Source organism: Brachionichthys hirsutus, chromosome 17 (genome assembly GCF_040956055.1).
Source record: "Brachionichthys hirsutus isolate HB-005 chromosome 17, CSIRO-AGI_Bhir_v1, whole genome shotgun sequence".
Classification (NCBI taxonomy): domain Eukaryota; kingdom Metazoa; phylum Chordata; class Actinopteri; order Lophiiformes; family Brachionichthyidae; genus Brachionichthys; species Brachionichthys hirsutus.
The window spans coordinates 2,613,988-2,640,754 of NC_090913.1; the positions used below are offsets into that span (position 1 = coordinate 2,613,988).

The window sequence follows — 26,767 nt, forward strand, 5'->3', positions numbered from 1 at the left end:
TTTAATTCGTGAAATAGAGGACCGTGAGGATCCTGGATTCTGCTCCGTGCTTTGGACCGGGAGACTGGACCGAGTCTCAGCAGGTAACAATCCGATCCAGGTCCAGGTCCCTTCTTTCTTTGGACTGTCTGGTGTCGCAGAAGTGAAATCCTTACATTTGGGATCCCGACCAGTTGGACCTGTTCTCATCTGATCCGGGTTCCAGCGTCCACTGAGGTTGCGCGACTTTCCCAACATTTCGTTAAGCAACGCCCCGAACGGAGAGAACAACAGAACGCGGTCGAGACTCCGGAGACTCCGGTCCGGTCTGGATTTAAGATAGACCGATCCGTCTGCTACGAACCGGGGCGTGGTGTTTAATACGTTTATATTTTACTATGCCTTCATTGAAGAGATTTATTCCACCGAGGGAAGAGCCTCAAAACCCAGAAGGCCGTCGGTGGAGATAAACCGACTCGCTACCGGATCGTCTGGACGGAAAAGCGTCGCGACCGAACAATCCCAACCGGGGGCTGCTCGGTCTTTGGACCCACCGGGGACCGCTCGGGTCTTTGGACCCACCGGGGGCTGCTCGGTCTTTGGACCCACCGGGGACCGCTCAGGTCTTTGGACCCACCGGGGGCTGCTCGGTCTTTGGACCCACCGGGGGCTGCTCGGTCTTTGGACCCACCGGGGGCTGCTCGATCTTTGGACCCACCGGGGGCTGCTCGGTCTTTGGACCCACCGGGGGCTGCTCGATCTTTGGACCCACCGGGGGCTGCTCGATCTTTGGACCCACCGGGGGGGCTGCTCGATCTTTGGACCCACCGGGGGCTGCTCGATCTTTGGACCCACCGGGGGCTGCTCGGTCTTTGGACCCACCGGGGGCTGCTCGATCTTTGGACCCACCGGGGGGGCTGCTCGGTCTTTGGACCCACAGGGGGGCTGCTCGGTCTTTGGACCCACCGGGGGCTGCTCGGCCACCATAGGACGGTTCCTGGTGCGCGGAGCTCGGAGGAATGCGTCGCCTCCTCCTGGCTCTAGCTCCGCCGCAGCTCCATGTAAGATCAGCGCTTTGTTTTGTCTCCAGTACGACTTTCTGTTTCATTACGGGGGGGGGATAACGGCAGCCTTGCTTTTAGCTGCGGCTCCGGGAAGCCGTGATTTCCCTTCCGCGCTGCGCCGCGTCGTGACGTTTCTTCTCGCCTTCGTCCTCCGGCTCTCTCCTCGCCAGGGCCAACAGTAACGACATGCTCCTGGCCTCGGCTGTCGTGGTGTGGGAATGGCTGAACGAGCACGGCCGGTGGCGGCCCTACGGCCCCCCCGTCTCCCACCAGATAGAGGCGGCCATCCGGAGCAGCGACCCCCGCGGAGGGAGCGTGGTGCTCGGGCAGGTGGACAGCCGGCTGTCCCCGTACATCATAGACCTCCAGTCCATGCACCAGTTCAGGCAGGACACAGGTAAGACACGGGGGGGGGGGGGGGGGGGGGGGGGGGGTCCTTAAAAAGCCTTTAGTCTAGTCTAGAATAAAGGTGTGATATTCTCATCCTCATCTGAGGAGATGCCAGACAGGTGTACGATACTTCACTGTTTCCACTGACCCATTAAAGGTTTACTCGTGTTTTTAGTTGAACAATCCTCTCATAGTGGAATCATAAAGTCGGGTTGTGATGAAGCTGAGCCTGAGTTGTGATGAAGCTGAAGCTGAGTTGTGATGAAGCTGAAGCTGAGTTGTGATGAAGCTGAGCCTGAGTTGTGATGAAGCTGAAGCTGAGTTGTGATGAAGCTGAAGCTGAGTTGTGATGAAGCTGAAGCTGAGTTGTGATGAAGCTGAGCCTGAGTTGTGATGAAGCTGAGCCTGAGTTGTGATGAAGCTGAAGCTGAGTTGTGATGAAGCTGAAGCTGAGTTGTGATGAAGCTGAGCCTGAGTTGTGATGAAGCTGAGAAGCTGAGTTGTGATGAAGCTGAGCCTGAGTTGTGATGAAGCTGAAGCTGAGTTGTGATGAAGCTGAAGCTGAGTTGTGATGAAGCTGAGCCTGAGTTGTGATGAAGCTGAGCCTGAGTTGTGATGAAGCTGAAGCTGAGTTGTGATGAAGCTGAAGCTGAGTTGTGATGAAGCTGAGCCTGAGTTGTGATGAAGCTGAGCCTGAGTTGTGATGAAGCTGAAGCTGAGTTGTGATGAAGCTGAAGCTGAGTTGTGATGAAGCTGAAGCTGAGCCTGAGTTGTGATGAAGCTGAGCCTGAGTTGTGATGAAGCTGAAGCTGAGTTGTGATGAAGCTGAAGCTGAGTTGTGATGAAGCTGAGCCTGAGTTGTGATGAAGCTGAGCCTGAGTTGTGATGAAGCTGAGCCTGAGTTGTGATGAAGCTGAAGCTGAGCCTGAGTTGTGATGAAGCTGAGCTTTGCTGCTGACGCATGTAGATGGAAACGCTGGGACTTTCTCACTTGTGTCTGTTTACGTCAAGAAGCGTAGAGAAAAAGTAGGACATGGTTTCAGATTCAGTCACTGACGAGTTCCATGAAGTTCCTCTCGTCGTGTGAATGTTCACTGTTCAGCATGTCTCCTCTGCTGCGTGTGTGTGTGTGTGCGTGTGTGTGTGTGCGTGCGCGCTGGTGGCTCGCGTTGACATTGGACGTATGTGAAATGCTCTGTAAAGTGTGCCAGTGGGTAGAAGGAGGGACAGGTTGTGTCTTTTCTTCTTCGTTCAGGACATTTAGAAGTCCCGAATGGACCGTGTCTTCATAGCCTAGCGGACGATCGGTTTAGCTAGAGGTGCAGCTGCGTTACGGAGAGTAATCACAAAGCCCTGATCTGAAATGCCGCCAGTGATTGCCAGCCGTGTGGTTTCTGCTTGTTCGGCGTTCGGCTGCATGATTGCGCGGAGCAGCTGCGGTTTGTCGACCACGCCGCTGCAGCATCTGCATTCTTTAACCCTTCGCCGCTTTATGCACGCACGCAGCAGCTGCACACTCCTGGCGTGAAGACCCAGAGACGGATCCTGGTTCTGTGCAAAGAATGGAATATTTCAAGGTCCAACGAGCAGAGAGTTCACTTTAGATGTCTCCCCGCCCCACCCACCGGTCTTTCGCTCGTCCTCTCCCTCTCTTTTGTACACGAGTTTGGTTTCGGCAATAGGTGAAAGCCCCGAGGCCCTTTCAGGATTAGCTTTGGCATAGTTGAGAGAGGGAGACGTGTTGTTTGTTTCGGGGTGGGGAGGTGTGGATGGAGTAGGAGCGGCTGCTGCAAAAGGAAGGAGATAATGGGGGAGTCGGTGTTCTCTCTCCCTACAGTGCTGGGCCGACCAAGGAATGCAGTGAATAGCAGTAATTTATTGGGTGTTAATGAGGGATGTATTAATGACAGTGGTGCAATGATTCGATAGTGTAGTTTCTGCACACATTTCACTCAATCGTCACGTTTTCCAACACTGGAAGTTGAGGAGGAACCGACACGTGCGTTGCTGTGGTGATCAGCAACCCGGAAGGAGTCCTTTCTCTTCGCTTGAGGTCAATTCAGACTTTTATTGGCCCTCAAGAGGAAATTGAATTTGCCCAACTGGTTTAAAAAAACAGACAAATATTACACGCAACAAGAAGAACAAAAATTAAATGCACAATGAAAGAATACAAAATGGCACCGGTGCTAAAAAAAAAAGCAGCAAGACAGTTCTGCTGAGCTGTGCAATAGTTGTACTTTGGGACGTAGGAAAATGTCAACGTCTTACTCTTTACAATGGGGAGCCGACATCGCTGAACAGTTCGCAGCGTGGGTGGAGAGAAATGTCCGAGATTGACTGTCTAGTGCACGCAATGGGGTTCGGGTTAACCCTGGTGTAGCGACCGCCTCTATCTACTCGCAGGGACGGCTTTCTCACCGTCCCATTGGAGTTTCCATAGACACATGCGTTGCGTTCCCCCGTATGAGACGGCAGTTCGTCCCGGGTAAAAGTGGGACGGTCCCAGGCAATTATCGGTTATTTACTTTCTCAGACAAACAAGAGGGAACACTTGGACAACTAAAATAACGGCACCACGAGCAACAGGAAGAGAAATGCCTGATTGACAGTAAATCAGCTGATTCTGCTGGGAGGTTCCATGGAACCCAACATCCTGACGTGACGTCTGCTGGTCCTGGACCAGTGTCACGGGAACTTAGCAGGAGCTACGCTGTGGCAGCTGACTGTAGGGTGACAATAATCACCATAATGTTTAACGGGATGGCGTGACAGAGCGTCGGATTTCCGGAGGACTGGATGAAAACAATCCTGAGCCGCTTCTGATTAATAAGTTAGATCCTTCATAATAGCTGCGGTTAGCATTGAACAAAGTTAAGCCGGTGAACATTGTGTTTGGCTGAAATCGTCACCGTTGTGTTGACCGAAGAAGAAGCTTTCTGTTTTTGACCTGTTGCTGGAATTTGGAGTGATGTGTTTTTATTTAATGGGCTTTTAAAAGACTGGCCGGTCATCAGTATTTGACTTTTGTCAGATTTTCATTTTTTTGTTCTTGCAGCATGTTTGCTCTTCTTGCTCCAGCTGGTCCTGCTGAAGGAGGCACATTCCCAGACCCCCACAATGCCCCGGGGTATTAGGGTCATGGTAGAGGGAGGGGTAAGGGCTGTGCAGGATTCCCCAGAGGCACTGGGGAGGGGTAGATTGTGGCGACAAGACAAGAAGGCACTCCCTCTGTCTCTACTTCAACCAAACGACAGCCCTGACTTTGCTTTAGTGAAAATGTGCCGATTTTAAAATATCTGTTGACAAGCATAGATTTTTGTGTCACAGCAGAACAAGCAGGAAACCCAATAAAGGGTGTTCTATAACGGTCACCAGGAACTTGCATGACCAGTGACGCGTATCTGCCCAGGATGATCCAATACCTCACCATAATCCTTAATCAGAAAGGATTAAAAGTACCACGATACTATGTGCCGGGTAATAGTCTTTAGTCTAAATCTGCCACCCATTCTTACCACCTCCAGCGTTTAAAGTCGGTGGAGCGGGGCAACTACGAGACTGCCCTGGGGAAGCTCTTCTCCGGGTAACAGTGTTCAAAATTCATCTGGGGAGCTCTCCGATTGAGCGTGAACTTTTACTTCAGTCTCTGGTTAGATTCATGACATGTGAGCACTATTCGGGTCAGGTGACTGCATGGGTTCGTGAACAGCACCTACCAGGTCTACGCATTATAATGTCTTCGGTCTGGAAGTTCCGATGACTTGTTGGGTTGAGACCACAGAAGAGGGGTGTCTTCAAATCTGTGGCAGTTTCTTGGATAGGAGCGAGGCAGACGAACCATTGGAAGCAGGACATCTGTGCCAACTGAAGTCTTTAAGTGGTTTACCCCCCCCCCGTAATCTCATCTGTGAGGTTTTGTCTTGGATCCACGTGCTTCCATTCAAGTGGCTTTGTTCAGTTCAAGCATTTACGCAGTTTGATTAGCCGCAAAGGCCTCGTCCTTACGGGCCTCAAAGCGAAGCCAACTTATTACTGTAATGGAATGAGACCACAGATTTTATTATACTATTCTATTGTTCTATTAATGGTAATTGCAGAGTTCAGACTTTATCGGTTGGTCGGGTGCAGATAATAGTCCGAGTTGTTGGAGCAAAGTTTTGGCTCTTCTGTTGAAAGGAATAATATGATAAAGAAAACTATTCCAGGTCATACCCTGATGCAGTACGGTCACGTGGGAAACTTTCTGTCCCCTCCGTGGGGATTAGTATCCGCTGCAGATTTGAACCTTTGAATGGTTCGTTCTCAATTAAGGTTGGGCATATCAAGCCTGGCCTTAATGACCTCAGACTCTGCAAAGTTTAGCAACCCCTTAGAGCGTCCATGGTTCGCCTCGGGGATGCCACCCGGCGTGTTCGCCCATGCTGTAGTTTGTGAGCTTTGACCTTAAGTGACTCTTGATAAGTGAAAGGGGTGCAGACAGCTTCCTGCGATGCAGAAGCATGACCCCCCCCCCCAAAATGTGCTCGCCTCGGTCAGTCTGCAGCTATGGGTGCTAGGTTACGTGTTCATGCAGGGAGGGGTCGGCGGTGGAGAGAACAATGAAGACCAGATGGCAGATGTTTCTTTCTCCTCCTGCCGAGGGCCTCTGTCCTCTCCTTTGTTCTTTCATGCAGTTCACTCGCTTCAACGTTTCCTACTTGTGCATCTTAAATGTTCACACGTATACAGGATGTTTAAATCTGTCTGCACAGTTGGTTATAATTAACGCTCATACTTTACATTTTCCTCCTGTTATTAAGACCTTTTCGTACATCCGGTGTAACGACACCTGTCCGCGTTGCACTCGAGTCGGTGCGCGGTTGTCATGTGAACGCACGGGTCCGTTCATGCCGTGTTGATCCGTCGCGGACAGGAACAGAAGGGGTGCGGCGCCCTGCACAGAGAGCAGCAGCAGCATTAAGGCTTTTGCTTTAGGGCTGAAGACATTTGAGGTTTTATTAATAAATAGATTTCTGACTTTGTCACTGTGGGATGGCATTTGAGCACCGTCACCGTGCCACTGAATAAAGGTGCACGCCGCCGCCGGTGTTCGGCAACACGAAGAGTTGTGATGCACAAGAATACATCAGCATCGACGGTAGCTTAAAAGCTGACGGCATCTCTCCGGTGATCTTCCGTGATTGTTCTTCATATAACGGACTTCCTGTTGCCTTTTTTTTTTACTGTAGCTTAAGCTACAGTAAGCTTTTACTGAGCGGCAGTGGCTCAGTGGGTTGAGACCTGGGCTGGGAAGCGGAGAAGTCTGCTGCTTCCCTGGTTTGAGTCCCAGCTCTGGTGAAATATGGAGTGTGGGCTGGTGACTGGAGAGGGGCCAGTCTGCCTCCGGAGCACTGCCGAGGTGCCCTTGAGCAAGGCACCGTCCCCGCAAACGCCTCCAGGTGCGGCGACCATGGCGGCGCCTTCACCCTACTCCCTCTCCGTGTGCTAGGGCCCCTTGATGCACGTGTTAGTGTGTGGTTGTTTCAAGGGGCCCGTTGTTCTAGGGTGAAAATTCAATTTCATTGTGTGTGTCAGCAGATGATGACTAATAAAAGCATTTCATTTCAACAAGCTCTGCTGCCCATCTACAGGCGGCTCTTTGTCGCCCTATGAACCAACTCGGTTCCCCTGCAGCTCAGAAGAGGCTACATTTCGCATGGTGTACTTGCAGTTTGAAATATTGAGCTGGTGTATATTGATATGAATAACTGAAAGCCTGCTGAGGCCTGTAACTCCGGGCTGCAATCTCCCTTTCCATCGTTTTAAGAGCGGTGCCGTCGTGACTCTGTGGTCTTCGCTCGCTCCGTACATCAAGTTTCTCTTACAGACCTCTATTTCTTTTGTTGCTGCTGAGAGGCTGTTTATTCTTAAGTATTCTGACTTGCATTCTCTTTCCCGTCCGTCCATCTCAGGTACCATCCGTCCAGTTCGGAGGAGCTTTTACGACCCGTCCTCGGCCCCCGGTCAGGGCTGGCAGTGGGAGTGGGAAAACGATGCGGGTACTTGGACGTCTTACGACGTGGAGGTGGCCATTGCCATCGAGAGCGCGCACCAGCGCCAGCAGCCCTGCCTTGACCTGACGCCGCTTGGCTTCTGCTACCTCATTGACTTCCACAACATGACGCAGGTGTGTTGAAATTCTCTGCGTAGACGCGAGTATCTTCCTGTCTGAAGTCACTGTCGGGTTAATTCTCTCATCGCCCGGCAGGTGAACAGACAGAGCCAGAGTTGCCGGAGGATCCAGAGGCGTGCAGACGTGACCTATCCGTTAGTGTCTGGTCCCCTACCGATACCCAAAGGAGGAGGAGGGGGGAGCCTAACAGGAGCCCTGCTGGGTATTGGGGTGTCTGGGAGCAGTCTGGGAACTGGTAATTCTGTCTACCCCTACGGGGGGTTACCAGCCGCCGCACTGGGCCAGCCTTGTTCTTGCCAGCAGTGCATGCTGGTCCTTAGTGTGAAGGCCAACACAGGAGGAGCAGGGGTGTTGACTCTAGGTCGACGCTCGCTAACCACGCAGCGGCCGAAGAACTCAACATTTGCCGCCGCCAAACCCCTGAGTCCGTCTAAGTCGGCCACTTTGGGGCGAGGTCAGCAGCAGAACTCCAACTACTACCAGACGTTACCGCACGGACTCGCCATTTCCAGGAACACAGCCTCTCCCCAAAGGAACGCCCAACTCTTTGCTCAGTCACTGGCTGCCCTCGCTGCTGGCACCTCCTCTCTGGGCATCTCGTCGTTCAACAGGCCGCCTCCGCCATCCCTCCCGCCTCCTCGGCCTCCACCATCTAATCCAAACCCGAAACCTCCGGCCATTCCGGCCAAGCACTTCTCATCGTCGGCCAACGAATCGGTTCCGACCGCCACGTTAATTTCCCCCGCCGGCAACGTGACCACGCCCCCGTCTCCTGTGCCCTCCCCGTCCCTGGCGGTGATGAAGCCGCAACGCACGCCGGCATCCACGGCAACAGTCTGTCACGCCCCTTTGCCGCAGAGGTCGAGCTTAGCCGGGCTGAGTAGACCGGCGCTGCAGAGGATCGCCATGGCCCAGTCCAGAGCGCTCATAGCATCAGGGTGAGTCTGAGAGTCAGAAATAGTCTCCTCCCCTTTAGAGTTCCCAAATGCTGGCTTAAAGTCAGCAGCCGTTGGTCTGTCAGAACAAGCTGCAGGTAGCAGCATGTCGGTTCGATTGTTTTTATGCATCGAGCTGAAAATAATTGCATCACGCTGTCATTCTGAAGGATTACACAAGATTTGCGACGTTCGGTCTGACTTTTATTGGCATCAACAAAGTGTACATCAAACTGCGTCTTCTTCCCTGTTGTGCAATCGCACTAGGGTCACATTTATTGATCTGTACTGACTTGCAGAACTGACACGAGAGACGCTGTTGGCAAAGCGTTCACATTAACACGATCAGACGCACCCAATCACAAATATGCATGCCAGATGCGTGACACTGTGCACGCCACGAAGTCGCATTAAAGCGACAGATTAGAAGCTGGAAGACGGTCAGGACGCGTTTCAGCCGGGACACGAATGAGACTCGGCTCCATCCCCGTGTCTTGTGTCGCCTCCATTAGCAGCCAGGGGAATCTGTGACCTTTGAATCTGAAATACAGATTCCAGACGTAGTTAAGAAAGCTATCCGCTGACTTTCTGTTGTTTATTCATGATGAAAAGTGCACGTGGGCAAAAGAGAGGGAGGGAAGTATTGAATGGGAGGACAGACGAGCAGCGTGGCTGTCACGGGTCCGTCGGTCATCGCTTGCTTCACCAGCTCTCGTCTTGATTGGCTTAAACTTCCAGCTTTACTCGTTCCAGATTGGACCGTAACGTTTCCAAACTTTGCTTGAAACAGACTCCTGAAAGCTGCTTCCACGTTTTGGTCGAACCAACACGAGTGAGGAAGTCAGCGGCTAACAAAGGACGGGGCCGCATTCGTGAATCCGCCTCAAACTGTTCTCAATATGTTGATTTTTTTAGGAGGGCCCTAATTATTCCCTACCCCCTCCTCTTCCTCTCTGGCTCCTCTTCTCCTCCTGTCATGTTGCGTCTCAGCGGTCGGGGCCCCTCCGAGCCCCATTGTTGGTCTCCACGGTAACCCTTTGTTGGATGAACCAAGCCTGGGCCGCATTAAGAACGCAATGCCGAGCCGCGGCAAGTTTCTGCCTCTTTCTCCTCTCGCTCCTTTTACTAAGATTTATTTGCTTCTCGCTGCGTCTGTCTTTTTTGTTTGTGTGTTTACTGCTTCCTCTTAGCAACCTGAGGATATGGCCATGTCTTTATATATGTGTTTACTGTCATATTTCATGAGGTGGGGGTTTCCTGGTTGGGGGGGGTGATAATAGTCAATTATGTAGATGCTAGTGTTTAAATAGCTGCATATTCATAGCAGCGATGTTTCTCAGACAATGGCACCGGCCCAGTCGACATTGTTGCTACCCCCAGACAGGCACCATTCAGAAGGGATGGTGTGTGTGTGTGTGTGTGTGTGTGTGTGTGTGTGTGTGTGTGTGTGTGTGTGTGTGTGTGTGTGTGGAGGTATGGGTGGGTGAGAGAACAGTCTCAGACAGCAGCCAGGAAAAGGCTGGTTTGAGGGGGGGTACAAAACAAAAAGAAAACCGGACAGCAAACTGTGAAAGATAAATCACACAGCTGTGCAAGAAACGGCGAGAGATACGACTCGGTGTCGGCCGTGTGTAGACACAACCTGAGCGAGAAGGCATTGAGCACACACTTTGTCCTTCTCACACACACACACACTCACACACTCACACAGTCAGAGTAAATATTGACAACCCGATGGGGAGATGCCGTGAAGAATGTGTGCAGTCGCCCCGTGATAGGAGGCCGTAATGAAAACCAGACAAAGGGAACGACTGAGGGGGGAAGTTGAGGGGAGGGGCACAGACGGTGAACAAATGTTAATGAAGGGGGGGATGTCCATCTTTGATTGATTGAGGGCCACATCACAACAAGAACGGTCTCTTTCACGCTTTCAAAAAGGGAAAGACGAACAGGGGATGTGTCGCCGGACTACGGGTGTGTTGTGTCACATCCGGCCCGTAGGGGGCGCTGTAACCACGGGCCGTTTAGGGAATGAACGCAGGAGAGTAACAATAAAGATCAAGTTGATTTTAAATCTGATCTGTCAGGAAAATTTAAATGTCACATACCGCTGTAACTCAGCTTCCTGTCGCATCCCGTTACTCTCCGCTGACGCAAACACGTCTGTGTGTGTGTGCGTGTGCGTGTGCGTGTGCGTGTGCGTGTGCGTGTGCGTGTGCGTGTGCGTGTGTGTGTGTGTGCGTGTGTGTGCGTGTGCGTGTGTGTGTGTGTTATTGTCCGGTATCAAAATCAGTCCAGCTGATGTCCATCTGGGTCCCGGGGGGGGGGTGCGTGAGACAAAGCAGGTGGAGTGGGTGATCTGGTGGGTTTGAGGTCACGGGGGGTCGGGAGTTTGGAGTCCCATTCACCCCCCCCCCTCCTTCATACAACCTGTCTGCTGGAACTCATTCCATGATCTGCAGTTCCTCTGGAGGGCGCTCTTGGAGCAGTCATCGATGAATCAGGATTACGTTCATCTTTACTGGCCTTGCATGTCCTTTTGTTTTTGTTTTTGTTGGGGACTGCTGATTGGTCGGTTAAGGATCTGCAACTGCTTGGATGAGGCGGTGCTCGGCCGTCATCAGTTCATGGGCGGGGCCGCCGGAAAGTGTGCTAATGGGCTGCGAGACGGTAAAGAGGATCAGGCTGGATCCCCCCCCCCCCCCCCTGGTCACCTCGCCTCTTATCCTAAAGACTTCCGTACAAACACAGCAGGCCTATTAGACATTATTAGATCATAGCGTGTGTGTGTGACCATCACCATCATCATCCTCACTGTTGATTCAGCACAGATCTAATAACGGTGCTTCCGGTTCTTCCTCAGCCGGCGTCCTGTCTCTCTCTGTCTCTCTCTCTCTCTCTCTCCGTCTGTCTGTTGTTCTGCAGATCTTCCTTCTTTAATAAGCAAACGTTCTTTATTTGCTTGTCGCCTCTCAAGTCTTGTTCAGGGACCCGATACGATTCGGTTTTATGTTGTCTGTTCAGACGGCATTAAATTGTTTCCCTGCTTCATGACATGCTTCATTAGCTCCGAGTGCGTCGGTGGAATCTTCCGTTTCCAGTATGCTCGGTGAGGGCCGTGCGTTCTGCGTTTGTGTTTGCTCTATTAGCGTCTTTAATGCGTCATATTTTTATAGTATCAAATAACAGCATTAATTTATACCACACAGATCAGGTCCTTTTTCTTTTTTCCTTCATTCCCATCTGGGATAAATAAAGTGTTTTAATTTGGATTGAGACGAGGCTGCTGCACGAAAGCCATAAAGGCTCTTCTTTAATGTGTGCAGTGTAATAGTTGTTGTTGTTGTTGTTGTTGTTCACCTCACAAGCGATGTGTTTTCACACACACACACACGTCGTCCTCCTCGTTACACGGATCCCGGTGAGTCATTCGTTCGTGAGTCGTCATGTGTCGCTGGACGGGGTTAAGTGAAAGCAGCTTAGTGCGCTGAGCGAAAGCCCGTTAAAGCTGCGCCAACAACAGATCGCCGCTGTGCCTTTCCCCATCTCTCTGACACACAGTCTGTTTGCATGGCTGATTGTGTTGGCGAGCAAACGACGTGCTTCGACTGCAGCGCCTTCCGCAGCCCGGCTGTGCACGGCTGCAGCAGCCATTGTGGGCTCAGAGGATGTCTCTCTCTCTCTCTCTCGCTCTCTCTCCTTCTGTGTGGTGTTTCCCCGATCCCCGCACGAATATAGCCAAATATGGAATGTGGGAGACTCCCAAAATGTTCCGAATGTACCAAGTTTTGCACAAAAAGTGGAAAACAGATAGATCAATTAGTGATGGTCATCGGTTGTACGTGTGTGTGTGTGTGTGTGTGAGAAAGAAAGGACGATGATGACGAGGCAGGTAATCCCCAGCGGGCAGCTGTGTGACGTCATTCTCTCTGAGCTCACTAAGCAGATGGAAACTCCATGGATTAGCGCTGATAAACACACAAACACACCGCCGGGTGTCGTTATTATTCCGCTGCGGCCGCCGGGGGTAGTAGGAAAACCGAGGGGACAAGGAATAGGAGGACAGAGACAACAGGGAAGGTGCTGAGGGACGCCGAGGGGCCGTCCTGTTCGTGAGTTTCTTTTGGTTTTGCTTGGATTTTGAGAAAATGACGGTGATCTGTTTTTCGAAGTGAGTTTTCCGCGTTGCCTTAAACTACTTCCTGTCCTCGTGTCATGTGGCAGTCACTGGAAACACACGGATCTTTAACCGCTTGTGTCCCATCTTGCAGTGTGCCCACCGTCCCAGTGAAGAACCTCAACGGGTCCAGTCCGGTTCACCCTGCGCTGGCAGGTAACCCTAACAGCAACGCTAGCCTGGCCGTGCTAACGTGCGATCAGCATTTCCAGTTCGTTTCCCTCGACAGCCGTTTCGCTGGTGTGTTTCAGGGATCACTGGCATCCTGATGAGTGCTGCCGCTCTGCCCGTGTGCCTGACCAGACCGCCCAAACTGGTGCTGCACCCCCCGCCGGTCAGCAAAGGCGACGTCAAACCCGTACCAGGCCTTGGCCACTGCTGCAGGAAGACCACCAAGAAGCAGGCTCGCAAGGGTAAATCGTGCACGACGCCGTAAACGTCTGCTGGTCGTCAGCTTCTCTGCTGAGAAGACGAAGCCTCCATGATTTGAGATGAGAAGTGATCGTTTCTGTCCGTCCCACCTGCAGGTAAAAGTCCAGAGGAGGTGGTGAAGAAGTACCTGCAGAAAGTCAAAAGTCCCCCAGAGGAGGTGTGAGAAGCGTTTGTTTCTTTTCTTTCAGTCTCGCATTAAGATACACGCATAGACAGCTTTCTGCTCCTTTTCTAGGACTGCACCATCTGCATGGAGCCGCTAGGAGGTCCATCTGGATATAAGGGTCCAGGGGTGGGGTCCGTGTCGCGGACAGAGTCGGTCGGGAGATTAGCCCAGTGTGGACACCAGTACCATCTCCAGTGTCTGGTAGCCATGTATAATAATGGCAACAAGGACGGCAGGTACGGGGGGGGGGGGGGGGGGTGGCATTGCCACTCTTGTAGCCTTCTAGCTAATAATCGGTTCATCTCGCTGTCTCCTCAGTCTTCAGTGCCCCACATGCAAAACCATCTACGGGGTAAAGACGGGCAACCAACCGGCAGGAAAGATGGAGTACCACGTCATCCCTCATTCTCTACCGGGACATCCTGAAGGCAAAACGATCCGCATCATCTACAACGTACCCCCAGGCATCCAGGTACTCCAAGAGGCCCCCGCCGGCAGCTGATTTGTTCCTCCACGTGCTGCTGCTTGGTCAGAATCGGAATGAGGCGCCCCTCTTCTCTTCCAGGGACCAGAGCATCCCAACCCAGGGAAGCCCTTCACTGCCAGAGGCTTCCCCCGGCACTGCTACCTCCCAGACAGTGAGAGAGGACGCAAGGTAACCCCCCCCCATCTGCTGTCACAGGCAACCACTGCTGCTACGAGTGCATTGATGGTCGTCCCCACCCCTACCCTTGCCTGCCATTAGGTGCTGAGACTGCTCCTGGTAGCGTGGGACCGCAGATTGATCTTCTCCGTCGGTACGAGCAGCACTACGGGAGAATCCGACACCGTCATCTGGAACGAGGTACATCGCAGACTGACACTTCGGCAGGTTTGTTGAGGCGAAAACAAAACGTCAACTTTCCTTAACTGTATCTCAAAGGTCCACCATAAGACAGAGTTCGGCTCCAACCTGACGGGCCACGGCTTCCCTGACCCAGGGCACCTGGACAACGTCCTGGAGGAGCTGCGAGCTCAGGGCATAAAGGAGGATGACGGACTGATGTAACAGTGACGGGACGTCCGGGAAAAGAGAAGAGTTTCGGGTTCTGGAAGTCGTTGATTTCGATGCTGAGGTGGCCACTTCTCAAGAAGTTGGTCGAGTCCCTGCTGGATTTGGCTTTTCACGACAAGTCTGTCCAAACAGCGCAGTGTTTGAGGAAGTGCATCATCAGAAGAGGGAAGAAGCCGAGGGAGCAGGTAGCATGGCGGCGTACAATGCTGGCGTCGCACATTTCTTTTTTTTTAGGTTCCTTAATGTCGGCAAGTGGGAATGAATCGGTACTAATATTTAGGACAGAAACAAGTTTACTTTACTCAGAGACGAAGAGGGAAAGGATTTTAAGCAAGATTGTAAAGCCAGTTCACTGGAAACTGGAAGAGAAAGGACAAAGAAGGGAAAGAATTGGAAGTCGTGGGGCGAGGGCGGGCAGACGGAGGTGCAGGAATAATGTACGATGAAAGAATGATGGCGTCTGAATGTAGCATCAGGATAGGAGGACAGTAAAACGGTATGGTACTGAACGGGTACCGCAGCTATCAGCACACAAGAAAGCCTCGAGACCAGAACGAGAAAGACAGGCTTGGCTTTTTTACCCAACCGCTTGCTGCTTTGGGACTGAGGCGAAGGGCTGTTGCTCCCTCTTCTGGTGATACAGACAAACAACCGGAAACAGGATGAACTGTTAACACTAATTATCTACCTGTCCCTTTTTTAAGTCTTTTCTTTGTTATGGTGAGTTTATTTTTTTATGCAATCTATGTTTAGGATTTCATGTGAAATGACAATAGACCAAACTCAGGCCTCGTCATCGGGGCCTGTTCGGAGTCACAAGTTAACTTTAGATATAGAGGAATTGAATTAGACATCTTTATCTTGGCCCTTCTGATGGTTTGTGTGGATTCCGTGGATGTGAATTCTATTTGTTGTGAGCAAATAAAATTTAAGGGTTGAGCATTTGTTGGCACAAGTTCTTCACTCTCAGTGCTTAAACCCAAGATGAATGACCTGAGATCCTGGGGCTGGTGTCGTCGCAAGAAGTCCCTCAGATTGGGCAGAGAGTTGGGATGTTGGGACGGATGGAGAGGATGAGAGGAAGAACTGACGAAGAGTTCTGTCCAATCACACTGTACTACTGAGGAGATTGGTACCACATTTCATCAATGAAGATCCCAGCAGGCCTTTATCATAAAATCCATCTGATAAGACCATGTCTTATGGAGGTAAACTCCCCTATTGTGCCTCATTAGTTCGTGTTAATGATGACCAATGCTCCTACTTCTTAGGTTCAAAACAGCCACAGGAAACGCATCCTAACTGGGCTCGCACCTTATTGGCTGGTGGTACTTACTGACATCCTTCCAGCCAAACCAGTGCCTGAACTGGGACCAAGAAGGTGCCGGTCCCCTGAGGAAGCAGTGGCACGACATAATCGCTGCATATATTTTGGATATATCTATTATATATATATATATATATATAACTTTGTGTATTATCTCACTTTGAATATATATTTTGTCTGGATGCCATTTTAAACCCCACTAAATTTATTTTGCCAATTGGGGACCGGTAATCTCTGAATGCTACAATTCCCCGGAGAATATTTTCACGGTTAATTAATATTCATGACGCACTCCTTCCGCTGCACCAGGGGAGCAGTGAACAAAATGTGTGACGTTTAATTGCGTTTTTGGCCCCAGGATCTCCCCTCAGTTGCTCCTCTTCTTGCCTCTTACCCCTCCTGGCCTGATAACCAACACACTGCCCAGTCTCAGCGTTGGGTCTGTTCACGACCCACTATTATAGAAACCTAGTGTGTGTACTGTGTATACTACCAACAAGCTCCTCGTTGAGGTGGTTCTTTTGGTACTGGTAATGGCTGATAGTACATTCCTGTATGTTCATTTTTATTTTTTCATTTTACGTTTATGAGATGTAGCTCCACCTTTGCTTTGAAATAGCATTTTTGACACGATCATAAAATACTTTTTCTGCTAGTTTTGCCCTTTTAATTCCTTGCATTCAATACAAAGTATTTCAGTTTCATTGTGTGCAGCAGGAAAAAGGAGTTTAATGTTTTCTATGTGCGTACAGAATGATTTTAATAGCGCTCTTCCTTTAGGTAAAGAATACTTAGATTTTCCTGCTACTTTCCTGCACTGAGCCTTTAGCTGCCTACTGGAGCTCTCAACATTTGTATCCTTCAAATGTTCTGTAGCAGTTCTTCGATGGACGTCTCGGTCTTAACATTTACAGTGAAATGGTTGAAGAACGTTAAACAATGTTAAATGTTTTAGAATCACCGGTTCCTCTCGTGTTGTAGCAGTGGTTCTGCTCCGTCGGCACAATCGCTGCACAAGGACTTGGGAGGGAAAACAGATTTTTGTATAATCAGTGATTTGCCTATTTTGCTTTTTTTGTCAATAAAATAAATGCTTGGATTTCTACACAGTGCTATTTTCATTACTACTCCTAATGTGTCTGTGGAAGAAATGTATCCATGGATTTCTTTCCCATCACCGGTTATCCGCTGCTTCACTTCCAAATGTCCTTGGATCAGGGCCTTCCGGGACTTGTCTCCTTGTTTATGGGTTGGCGACGGCTAATAGGTGATGCCACGGGAGAGAGAAAGAAGAAAACATGTCATCCGAAAAAGAAAAGTGGAAATACTGCAAGCAATGATTGCTGAGGCATGAATGATTTACCCCAAAAAAATTAAGAATGGCTAAGTGTACTTGTTGTGTTGGCTACCGTAGTTAAAGTCACTGGAACGGTGAATAAGTTCATATGTAAGAGAAGTGAATTAACTCACTGACTCTGTTCGTCCGTCTATCTGTCATTTCTAATTTTACTGCTGCTACTTGTTCTTACCTTTTCACATACATTAGAGAGAATCAACACAGAAATGTAAATGGAATAAAAGGTTAATCCATGTATTCTGCTGCTCCTCAAGCCTGTCAAATCCTGAATAAGAATTACAACTACCGTAGTAAAAAATATATAAATTACACTACGCACTTGGATTTGGATTTACGTCAAAATAGAGTTACAGATGGCGTGACTGGGTTTGGGTGTTGCGTCACAGCAAGAAGGTCGTAGGCTCGAATCTGGCTTGCGGCCTTTCTGTGTCTTCTTTCTGGTAAATGGACTGCACTTATAAACCACTTTAAGTTAGGCCTCACATTCACCCATTCACACACACATTCACACTCCAGTGGGTGAATGCTGCCACGCAAGGTGCTGCCAGACCCACTGGGAGCAATTTGGGGTTTAGTGTTTTGTTTTCACTTCGACATGCCATCAGAGATGGGACTCGAACCATGGATTTACTAAACGACGACCCACTCTACCAACTGAGCCACGCACGTATGTCTGCGTGGGTTCTCTCCGGGTTCTCCGGTCCCCTCCCACCAACAAACACGTGCAAATCAGTAATAAATTCATATTAAATGTATTTTAAATGGAATTGCTACGAGTCATAAATTATCATATTACACAATACGAACATGTGTTGGGCTCTATAAGCGCTCGTAACTGCCGTTGTGCGTGTTTCGTGCGGTGAACCCTGCGTGCACCGCGCGGCCCGCAGCGCCATTCACTTCCAGGTGCAGCCAGACGCGGTCCAGTCACAATTCAACACGAGCTGCTTTCGGCTGGAGGAACGCGCATGCGCACTGCAGCTGACACCTCCGATCCCTTCATGTGATGCCACGTTAGTAGTGGGAGATACAAAACACCAGCTGCACGCAGGACCCGAAGCTGAGACCAGTTCCCCGGCTAACCCGCACCGCCCCGCACCGCCCCGCAGCCTGAAGGACCCGCAGCTCGCGTCTCTTTGTCGGGAAGAATCCTCGACGACAACTATGCTGAAGTGTTTGCTCCTCTGCAGCCTGGCTTTAGCCGGCCGGGCTGAGCTCAGCGAGGAGGAAGGCGTCCTGGTGCTGACGAAGAGTAACTTCGACGAGGCTCTCGGGAGTCACCCGAACATCCTGGTGGAATTCTGTGAGTCGCTGTAGTTCCAAAATGTCTCCGGCTAACGCTAGCTGTTGCTAGCAGGCTCGCCGCTGCGCGTCTAGCTAGCCTCGGTTAGCGTTAGCGTTAACTTTGCTCCCGTAGCGGTGTCGTTTTAACTTTGTTTAACTTATTTAAACACCAGCTGTCGTTAGCGTCGTTAGGATTGTGTTAAAATAGGCGGACATTATCGAGGAGGCTGCGTTTCGTCGCACCGAGTCATCGGTGAGTTTATAAACTGTGAACCGTCGTGATAAGAACTACAACACGAACTTCAAGTAGCCCGAGACCAAACAAAACCTAAAAACTTGGTGAGTCGGTTAATAGTTAGTCTGGTCTCGTGGTTTTTCTTTAGTCTCAGGTCATTATTGGATATTAAAGCTACGTAATTTCGTGTAAACAATAATGTACTTTGATTCTGTATCGAACTAAAAGGGGCAATTCTTCGTAGCCGGCAGGCCCATCCCGCTTTACTCGAGAAACGCCGTAAGTGATTGAGTCAACAAACCAAGACAATGGACCAATCAGAGACGGCGCTGGGGAAGACTGTCCAATGAGCGCGCGGCAGGAGGGGCGGTCGTTCGTTGGCCCACGTCCTGCTGCTGGGCGGGGTCTCGGCGGTGGGGAGTTGGGTTGACGTGTACTTAATGGAAGTTCAACTCTGCGTCCGACCTCGACGGGACAATGAGAGTTCTTAACACATTCTTTTGACCCGTCCAGAAGTTCCTTCGGGATTAATACAGTTCTATCTTATGATGCAATGCAGCTGCTTTTATTAGTGACGTGTCATTTGACTGTTGCTTGGTGAAATCACAGCAGGAATCGAGTTATCCTGCCTTTTAACAGCACTTTGCGCTAAATGTTTGGGGGGGGGGGGTGTCTATGCTTCCAATGCATGGTTCTGTAACCAATTTCTATTTGACCGATTAATCAAATCATACTGGCACTGCGGCAAGCCACATTTGTATTTCGAGGGATCGCTTTGGACCCTTGTGTTAGACTCTTATCTCTGATGGCCTCTGGACTGACTGCACCAAAGGGGGACATTGGTATAATAAGTGATTAGAATATCTTCCCCCAGCATGGTAATAGTGCTTTTATTTTATTTTTATTACCACCATTCTCCAGTAATGATACAATAGATCCCGATGATCGTCTGGGGTTAACGGTCACCTTGGTGATCAGGTTCACTCGGCGTGTGTGCTCACTTTCCTCCTGAACCTCCTGCAGATGCCCCATGGTGTGGTCACTGCAAGGCTCTGGCTCCAGAGTACGCCAAGGCTGCTGGCATGCTGAAGGCCACCGGGTCCGAGGTACGTCTTGGGAAGGTGGATGCCACGGAGGAGACGGACCTGGCGTCCAAGTATGGTGTCCAAGGATACCCCACCATCAAGTTCTTCAAGGGCGGAGCGAGCGAGACTCCCAGAGACTACTCTGGTAAGTGTTTGTTGTTTTTATTTGTACAGAGGTAGTCGGGTGGGATGGAGATTAATTTGAAGGTGGCAGCAGTGCAGAGCTCCATTTATGTAGATCAGATGGGTTTATGTTGTGGTGTTGGCTCTTTTTTTTAATTAACATCTGTGTTTTTATTATCTTAAATTACGTAAAGTAAGTTCACATCTTTTTTATCTCCTAGCCACGGTATTTTAATATTAATATTTGTCACATTAACACAGTCGTGATTGAAACTTTTGTCACGGTGGTGTGATTGGAACTTATTAATATTACAAAATGCTTCCACCATGGCAAAAGGGATCCGGGTTTATGTCCTCTGGCAGGCTTCATTGACTTTCTTATTAATGTTGACATAATAAGCCACATAAACGTACCAACCAATCAGCTTTGAGCAACGCGGCTGAGTCAATGTAGGCGGGGCCTTGTTTGCTCATGGTGAGCTGGTGGTGATGCGTGCAGTTCCTCACGTCGCCTTCTTCCTGCTGGCCAGAGGGAAGCTCTGTTGGGAGAAGGGCGGAGAAAGTAAGTTGGGAAGAGTGTGATTCCATTTTTTACTGTCGGCAGCAGGGAGGAAGTGAAATGTATCATCGCTTCTTCTCTCTAAAAACTGTTAGACAGAATTTATTTCACATGTGTAGTAATAATGAATGGGTTGTTTAGTTTGCTAATTTTCTATATTTTGGGGCATGTTTACCCTGATTTGCTCACCGTTAACCCCCCCAGCAGAGCAGGAGCCTCTTGTCATGCATTAGATGTCCTGGTCTAAGGATTCTCCTCTGGCCTTGTGTTCTTACTGATTCACATTGAAGTAGAGGAGACACATTCTGTTTTTAAATTATGGGTGAGGCAGATAGAAGCTACTGCCCCCGAGCACCGACAGGCACGGGAAGACGGGAGAGGAAATGCTCCTTCTAGCCGAATAAAATGAGTTCCACCAAATGCCCTGAAGCAATATATATACTACATTTTGACTTTTTCCCCCTCTGACAATTGTGCAAAACCTTTAGGCCAGAAACTCAGACACAGTCGTGCAGAACTGAAAGTTACTTTGATGTCTGCTGTTGAAGCTGAGATAGTCGGCCATCTCTGTTCTAAATACCGAGAGGTGGTCCAGCTATGCCGCTCAGGACGTCTGCTTGTGCAGAAACACTCTTCATTGTCTCTTTGTTGTCTTGCAGCTGGCAGACAAGCAGAGGACATTGTCAGCTGGTTGAAGAAGCGCACCGGCCCAGCCGTCAACACTTTGGCTGACGTCACGGAAGCAGAATCTCTAATCGCCGACAATGAGGTGGCAGTCATCGGGTTCTTTAAGGTAGGACTCTGGTCGGGCTGGGAGTCAAACAAAATGGAGGTTTGAATCGGTTGAACATTGTCCGTCTGTTCCAGTATGTTCATCATTCATGTATTTTCTTTGGCTGTCTTTGTCATTATGCTTTAAAATGACACGCTGCAGTGGAAATGTTTCGCCGTTGGTCATTGCTTGCACCAACGCCTTCTCTTAATTCTCACGTGTCTCAAGGACGCTGCGTCCGCAGACGCCGAGGTCTTTGGAAGAGCAGCTGAAGTCACGGATGACATTCCCTTCGCCATCACCAGCGACGATGCCGTTTTCTCCAAGTTTGACGTGTCCAAGGACGGCATCGTCCTCTTCAAGAAGGTGACTTCTGCGTCTCATTTCATTAATTAACCAACAAACCGGTTCGGATACGGATGGGAGGTTTAGCCTCTCGGCTTATTCTCCCCTAGAGGCCCGGCCTGTTGAACACACACTTACACAGTTATGGTCTACGCCGCTAGAACATGATGCCGCCGAGCGCATATCTGCTATCTGCAGCTAATCTTAGCTCGGCTGGCGGCCTTCGGGCCCGTTGCTCGACACAGACGGCGACCGCCTGCAGCGTGTTGAGCTGCTGGTGATTAAAGGGGAGCTGTATTAGGGGATGAGACCCCTTTCAAGAAGCCCCATTGGCTGTTTCTCTCTCTCTGACCCAAACGCACTGCCTTTCTCTCTTATTTGTTGTAGCTACTTGAAATTTGCAAAATATTGGATGTACTGCTTGGTCAGCAGATCTTAACGACCATCTCTCGCAGAAAGTTTGATCATTTCTCTCTTCGGCCCGACTGATTCTTAAGAATACATAACGAGACTCATTGCAGGGAAAAAATTTATGCGGTCTAACTGTCACAGTTTCAACCAACAACAAATTAAGTTGCATGAAATTAGAATCACAAATGGTCAAATTTGCAGCTTAAAAACATCAAAAGAAAAGTCGTGAGCCTATAGGGGGCGCTGTGGTCCTGTGGAGTTGCGTCCTCTTGAGCAGGCAGTCTCTCGACTTCAGGCTTCTTACCTCAAACTGATCCCTGAAAGAATGAATGGAAATATCATTTAAATAATTTTTATTTTGATGGCGCGTTTCATGGAAATGAACGGCAACGCTCGACAGCACCTTCTGCTTTGACGTATTTGAAGTAAATCAATAATTTTAGGATTCTTTGCAGCTGTTTCAGCAAAAAACAGACTATAAATATCTCCACTCTGTTGCTGTATGGATGGTCTTTCATTTTGGCACGTGGGCCGAGGCTGGATCCTCGCGCTGCTCGCTCCTTGGTTACTTGACCTTGATATGAATACGGCCGATCGCTGCTTCAAGCAGGGGTCCGGTCTATAATTAACAGCCCGCGTCTCAATTGTTTATTTCTACGAGGGTTTGCATTTCAGCACCTCCGTCGAGTGACCACAAGGCAAGCCGCATGCCACCGGCAAAATGTTGCTGCTGGGCTCGGCTGCTATTCTTTACACCTAATAAAAATGAGGATGTTGATGTTTGTCAGGTAAATCTGAGCGATGTTTACCTGCAAACAACGGCCGGCTTGTAATATTTCTGTCTAAATGACTTTCACAGTTCGATGAAGGGCGCAACACCTTTGATGGAGAGGTGTCTAAAGAAAACATCCTGGCTTTTGTCAAGGCCAACCAGCTGCCGCTGGTCATCGAGTTCACTGAGCAGGTAAGGACTGAGAAGGACCAGGACGTCTTCCCAGTCTGTGCCGCTGTGCAAGTTCCTGTACCATTGTGACCATTATTCCTCTTTTCTGCAGACCGCTCCTAAAATCTTTGGTGGAGAAATCAAGTCCCACATTCTCCTGTTTCTGCCCAAAGCTGCTTCAGACTTCCTGGACAAAATGGACGAGTTCAAGGAAGCTGCGAAGGGGTTTAAGGGTCAGGTAGGTCAACGAGACTCTGTAACCTGCCTCGTGATGCGGGGAGAGGTTGTTGATGGCGTCTTTGTGTCCTCCGTCCAGATTCTGTTCATTTTCATAGACAGCGACCTGGATGACAACCAGCGCATCCTGGAGTTCTTCGGCCTGAAGAAAGCCGAGTGTCCCGCCATCCGCCTCATCACCTTAGAGGACGAGATGACCAAGTACAAGCCAGAGAACGACGCCATCACAGCAGAGAGCATCGTTGAGTTCTGCACGCTGTTCACCGACGGCAAACTGAAGGTCAGAGAGAAGACGCGTAGAGCGCATTGTGATTGGGTAGCTGTCGTCCTTCTGAGAAGCTCGGGGGGGGGGGGGGGGGGGGCTTGTTGGAAGCAGCCAGGAAGAAAGAGGCCAATATCATTCAACTGTGCAGCGATACTCCTGAGGTTGTGCTGAGAAAAGTGTTTCTGTGTTTGCCTTCTTTTGTCTCCAGCCGCACCTCATGAGTCAGGACGTCCCCGAAGACGGCGACAAAACCCCTGTCAGGGTCTTGGTTGGGAAAAACTTCGAGGAGGTGGTCTTCGATCCTACTAAGAACGTCTTTGTGGAATTCTGTAAGCAGACCTCTGTTTAACGGCACTGAAACCTTATTCCTGTTGATGCACCGGGGTTTCCAGCCAGTTAAAAATGGAGCCGTGTATTCCTGTTGTAATCCCTGTTGGCTCCGGGTCTCCAGACCGACCTGGAGTCGGACGTCCCGAGCCTGATTTGCTGGGCTGCGGTAAAGCAGGGTACCGGGTGATGCTGCTCGCTCTGTGCATGAACCTGAAGCCACTCTGCCTTTTGGAAATGAAGCCCCGTTTTTGTTTTGTGGCGCTCCAGATGCGCCGTGGTGCGGCCACTGCAAACAGATCGCCCCCATCTGGGAGAAGCTGGGGGAGAAGTACATGGACAGCGACGACATCATCGTGGCAAAGATGGACTCCACAGCCAATGAGATCGAGTCGGTCAAAGTGCACAGCTTCCCCACGCTCAAGTTCTTCCCTGCGGGAGACGAGCACAAGGTGAGTTCTCCCGGGGTAAAGTGTGTTTTTAAAGCTATGGATAAGACGCGTCTGTGTAAGTTAAAAGAATAATCAAACGTCTGATCCATAGGTCATTGATTACAATGGCGAGAGAACACTGGAGGGCTTCAGCAAGTTCCTGGACAGCGGCGGGAAGGAGGGCGGCGCCCCCGCAGAGGACGAAGACGACCTAGACTCTGAGGTGAGGGCATCCCGCGGCGTGGCAAATGTTCACCGTGGTGACAAGTCGAGTCTCGAAGATGGTGCTCGACAAATTCAGTTTTCTGTTTCCATGGAAATCAAGGGCTTGTATGTATCCATAGCAACGCTTCTGTAGATTCATAAATGACTGGATTGTTCACTAAGACGTCTCCGGCTGTCTAAAGTTGTTCTAAATCTGCTCATTTTGAATCAGGGGCTCACTTTGATTGGAGAGATCAAACCATAGACGCAGAAACAAAGATGGCGGCATTTATTTTCAAAGTTGTTTACACGGTATCTTAACGTAAGTCCTGCAGGGTACAGGCGATGCGCTTCCCTTTATCTCCTGAAATAAGTCCTATTTTCAGTGCAGAGTTATTAAAGGGGACACATTCTGAAAAAAAACAACTACTTTTCCCACGTTTCTAATACTTGGTGGTTTCGGGTCGTTACCAAACGAAAAACTGCTAAATTAAGTCTTAAATCGTCTCTTCCCTGCAGGGCCTGGAAGACGTGGATGGACAGGACGAGGACTCTGAGGGCGAGGATGACGACGGCCACGATGAGTTGTAAGAAGAAGATCAGTCCCAGCCCAGCCCCCCCCCCCGACCAGTCACCATCACCACCTTCACTCTGTGTCCTGTGAACGTTTTACTACCCCTTTAATTGCCCCTGTCAGTCCGCCGGCCTGCTAGCCAGCCCCTTCAGTCAGTCCATCAGGGGCGTGGCCGGGGGGCTGGTTTTCCAGCCACACCTTCAGCCTTGTCCCGTCTGGGGAGGGGGGGGGCACTGGAACAGCACACCACCTCTAAAGGAGGCCTCGATTCCTTCCCGACAGAGATCCACTTGTCAAAACGTTTGATCCCTATCAATTTGCTCTCCTCCTATCAAACAGAAAACGAAGCTTTGCCATTGTACAGTGCCTGTATGAGCTAAAATGTTGTAGCCAGTATTTGTAAGTTAGCGTGGGGTGGGGGGGGCGGGGGGTGTTGATGCCCCCCCCCCCCTCCCTGAAATCCAGAGGACCAGCGTTGTTTCTTTTTTTTTCTTGTGGTGGGTTTGTCAGGACTGATCTCTCGGGGGTCGAGGGGCCATACTATGGATGTGCTTATTTTGCAGTGTCGTCACTACTATAACCCCCCCCAGAGGGACCCCGCCCCCTCCCCGGCCCTCATTTATAGCTGAGACCAGTCATTTTCTTTCGGTGGGGGCAGGTCTACTTTAAAGTTCCCTACACATCTGCTGACTAAAAGGAACAAACTTTTTTTTGTGGAATCTTTATTTAAATGCTTTCACCATGAGGTTTGTTTTTTTAAACCTGCGGTAGGATGTGTTTTGTTTTTTATGAACCGGCGGCCCCGTTGGAGCAGAGGTGGGACTTGAACACTCAGACACGGCATGGTTTTTGTTTTTTTCACTCCCCCGTTCCGTTTGGAACCAGGTCCGACCCGTCGCGCTGCGTTCATGCGGTTCCAGCAGCAGGTCGGTCGGAGAGACGAGTTGTATTTGGGGACTGTTGCACGGACGCACCCCTCCATGCTGTACCTCCCACATCCTTTATGACTCTGCCAGAGTATCCGTGTGTGTGCGCTTTGAAGACGAGTCCAGATTTCGTGGTCATCCAATGAGAGTGGAATGTCCTGGGTTTGACAGCGACGAGGGGAACCTTTGAAAAGCATTCCGTCAAATCCAGATTGATGTAGAAAACATGAAACGGTTGCCAATAAATAAAATTGGAGGGAAAAAAAAGAAGCTTTCGTCTTTGACATTCTTTCCCCGAGGATTGAGGCCGTCCACACGCGGACACCGGATGGGAAGTTCCCAAAGCTGGAACCAGTCTGGACAGAGCTAGCTCTGCCGGCACCACACGAACCCGGACGATGGGAACACTGTTTCCAGGCCGGGGAGTCAGATCACCGTGGTAACGGCAGAGTAGAACGTGCACAATGAAAATGATTACCAAACTAAATATTCTACTGTATTCTGCTATACAAAGTTAAATTATAAAAAATTTAAATAAATTATAAAGAATGTTTGATATTTGCATTAACCTTTTCTCAGTTTGACATTTTAACGGATGCTGCCCTTCAGCTTCGTATCAATGATTTAGCACTCGATTAGCAAAACAACCTGCCGTATTCATGGATCATTATTTTCTTACTGGAGCCAAATAAAACCCGAATCAATCAATAAACTCATTTAAAAGCGACAACGAGACACTTCAGTGCCTGGAAGGGTTTCTAATTCCCAAAGAGCTGGTATGTTAATAAGCCGCCCCCCCCCCCCCAAGCATCTTGCATCAGACACCTCCAGTGCAGTTAATGGTAAACAGCCCCTACACACCCCTAACCCCCACATGACCCCTGCCCCCCTCCCTCGCAGCTCCTGGGATGTCATCACCGTCTTAAAATGGGAGGCATCTGAGTGAGTCCCGAGTACCAGCTCACGTCACTCTCGTATCTGGAGCCTGAG

General features: G+C 50.0%; 2 protein-coding genes across 2 annotated transcripts; both read left to right on the plus strand.

The window, feature by feature from the left end:
* Positions 1–1,229: 1,229 nt before the first annotated feature.
* Positions 1,230–16,804, plus strand: LOC137906447 (E3 ubiquitin-protein ligase DTX4-like). The gene is made up of 11 exons (XM_068750711.1): positions 1,230–1,440; positions 7,388–7,602; positions 7,684–8,546; positions 12,815–12,876; positions 12,972–13,133; positions 13,248–13,309; positions 13,388–13,554; positions 13,637–13,790; positions 13,884–13,973; positions 14,064–14,162; positions 14,241–16,804. Exons 1-11 carry the CDS (start codon positions 1,230–1,232, stop codon positions 14,364–14,366), a joined length of 2,211 nt encoding a protein of 736 aa, XP_068606812.1. The 3' UTR covers positions 14,367–16,804.
* Positions 16,805–18,088: 1,284 nt separating this feature from the next.
* On the plus strand, positions 18,089–26,047 carry p4hb (prolyl 4-hydroxylase, beta polypeptide). The gene is made up of 11 exons (XM_068750851.1): positions 18,089–18,359; positions 19,599–19,805; positions 21,002–21,135; positions 21,343–21,480; positions 22,730–22,834; positions 22,926–23,051; positions 23,130–23,330; positions 23,524–23,644; positions 23,913–24,094; positions 24,186–24,296; positions 24,797–26,047. Exons 1-11 carry the CDS (start codon positions 18,221–18,223, stop codon positions 24,866–24,868), a joined length of 1,536 nt encoding a protein of 511 aa, XP_068606952.1. The 5' UTR covers positions 18,089–18,220; the 3' UTR covers positions 24,869–26,047.
* The last annotated feature ends 720 nt before the right edge of the window (positions 26,048–26,767 follow it).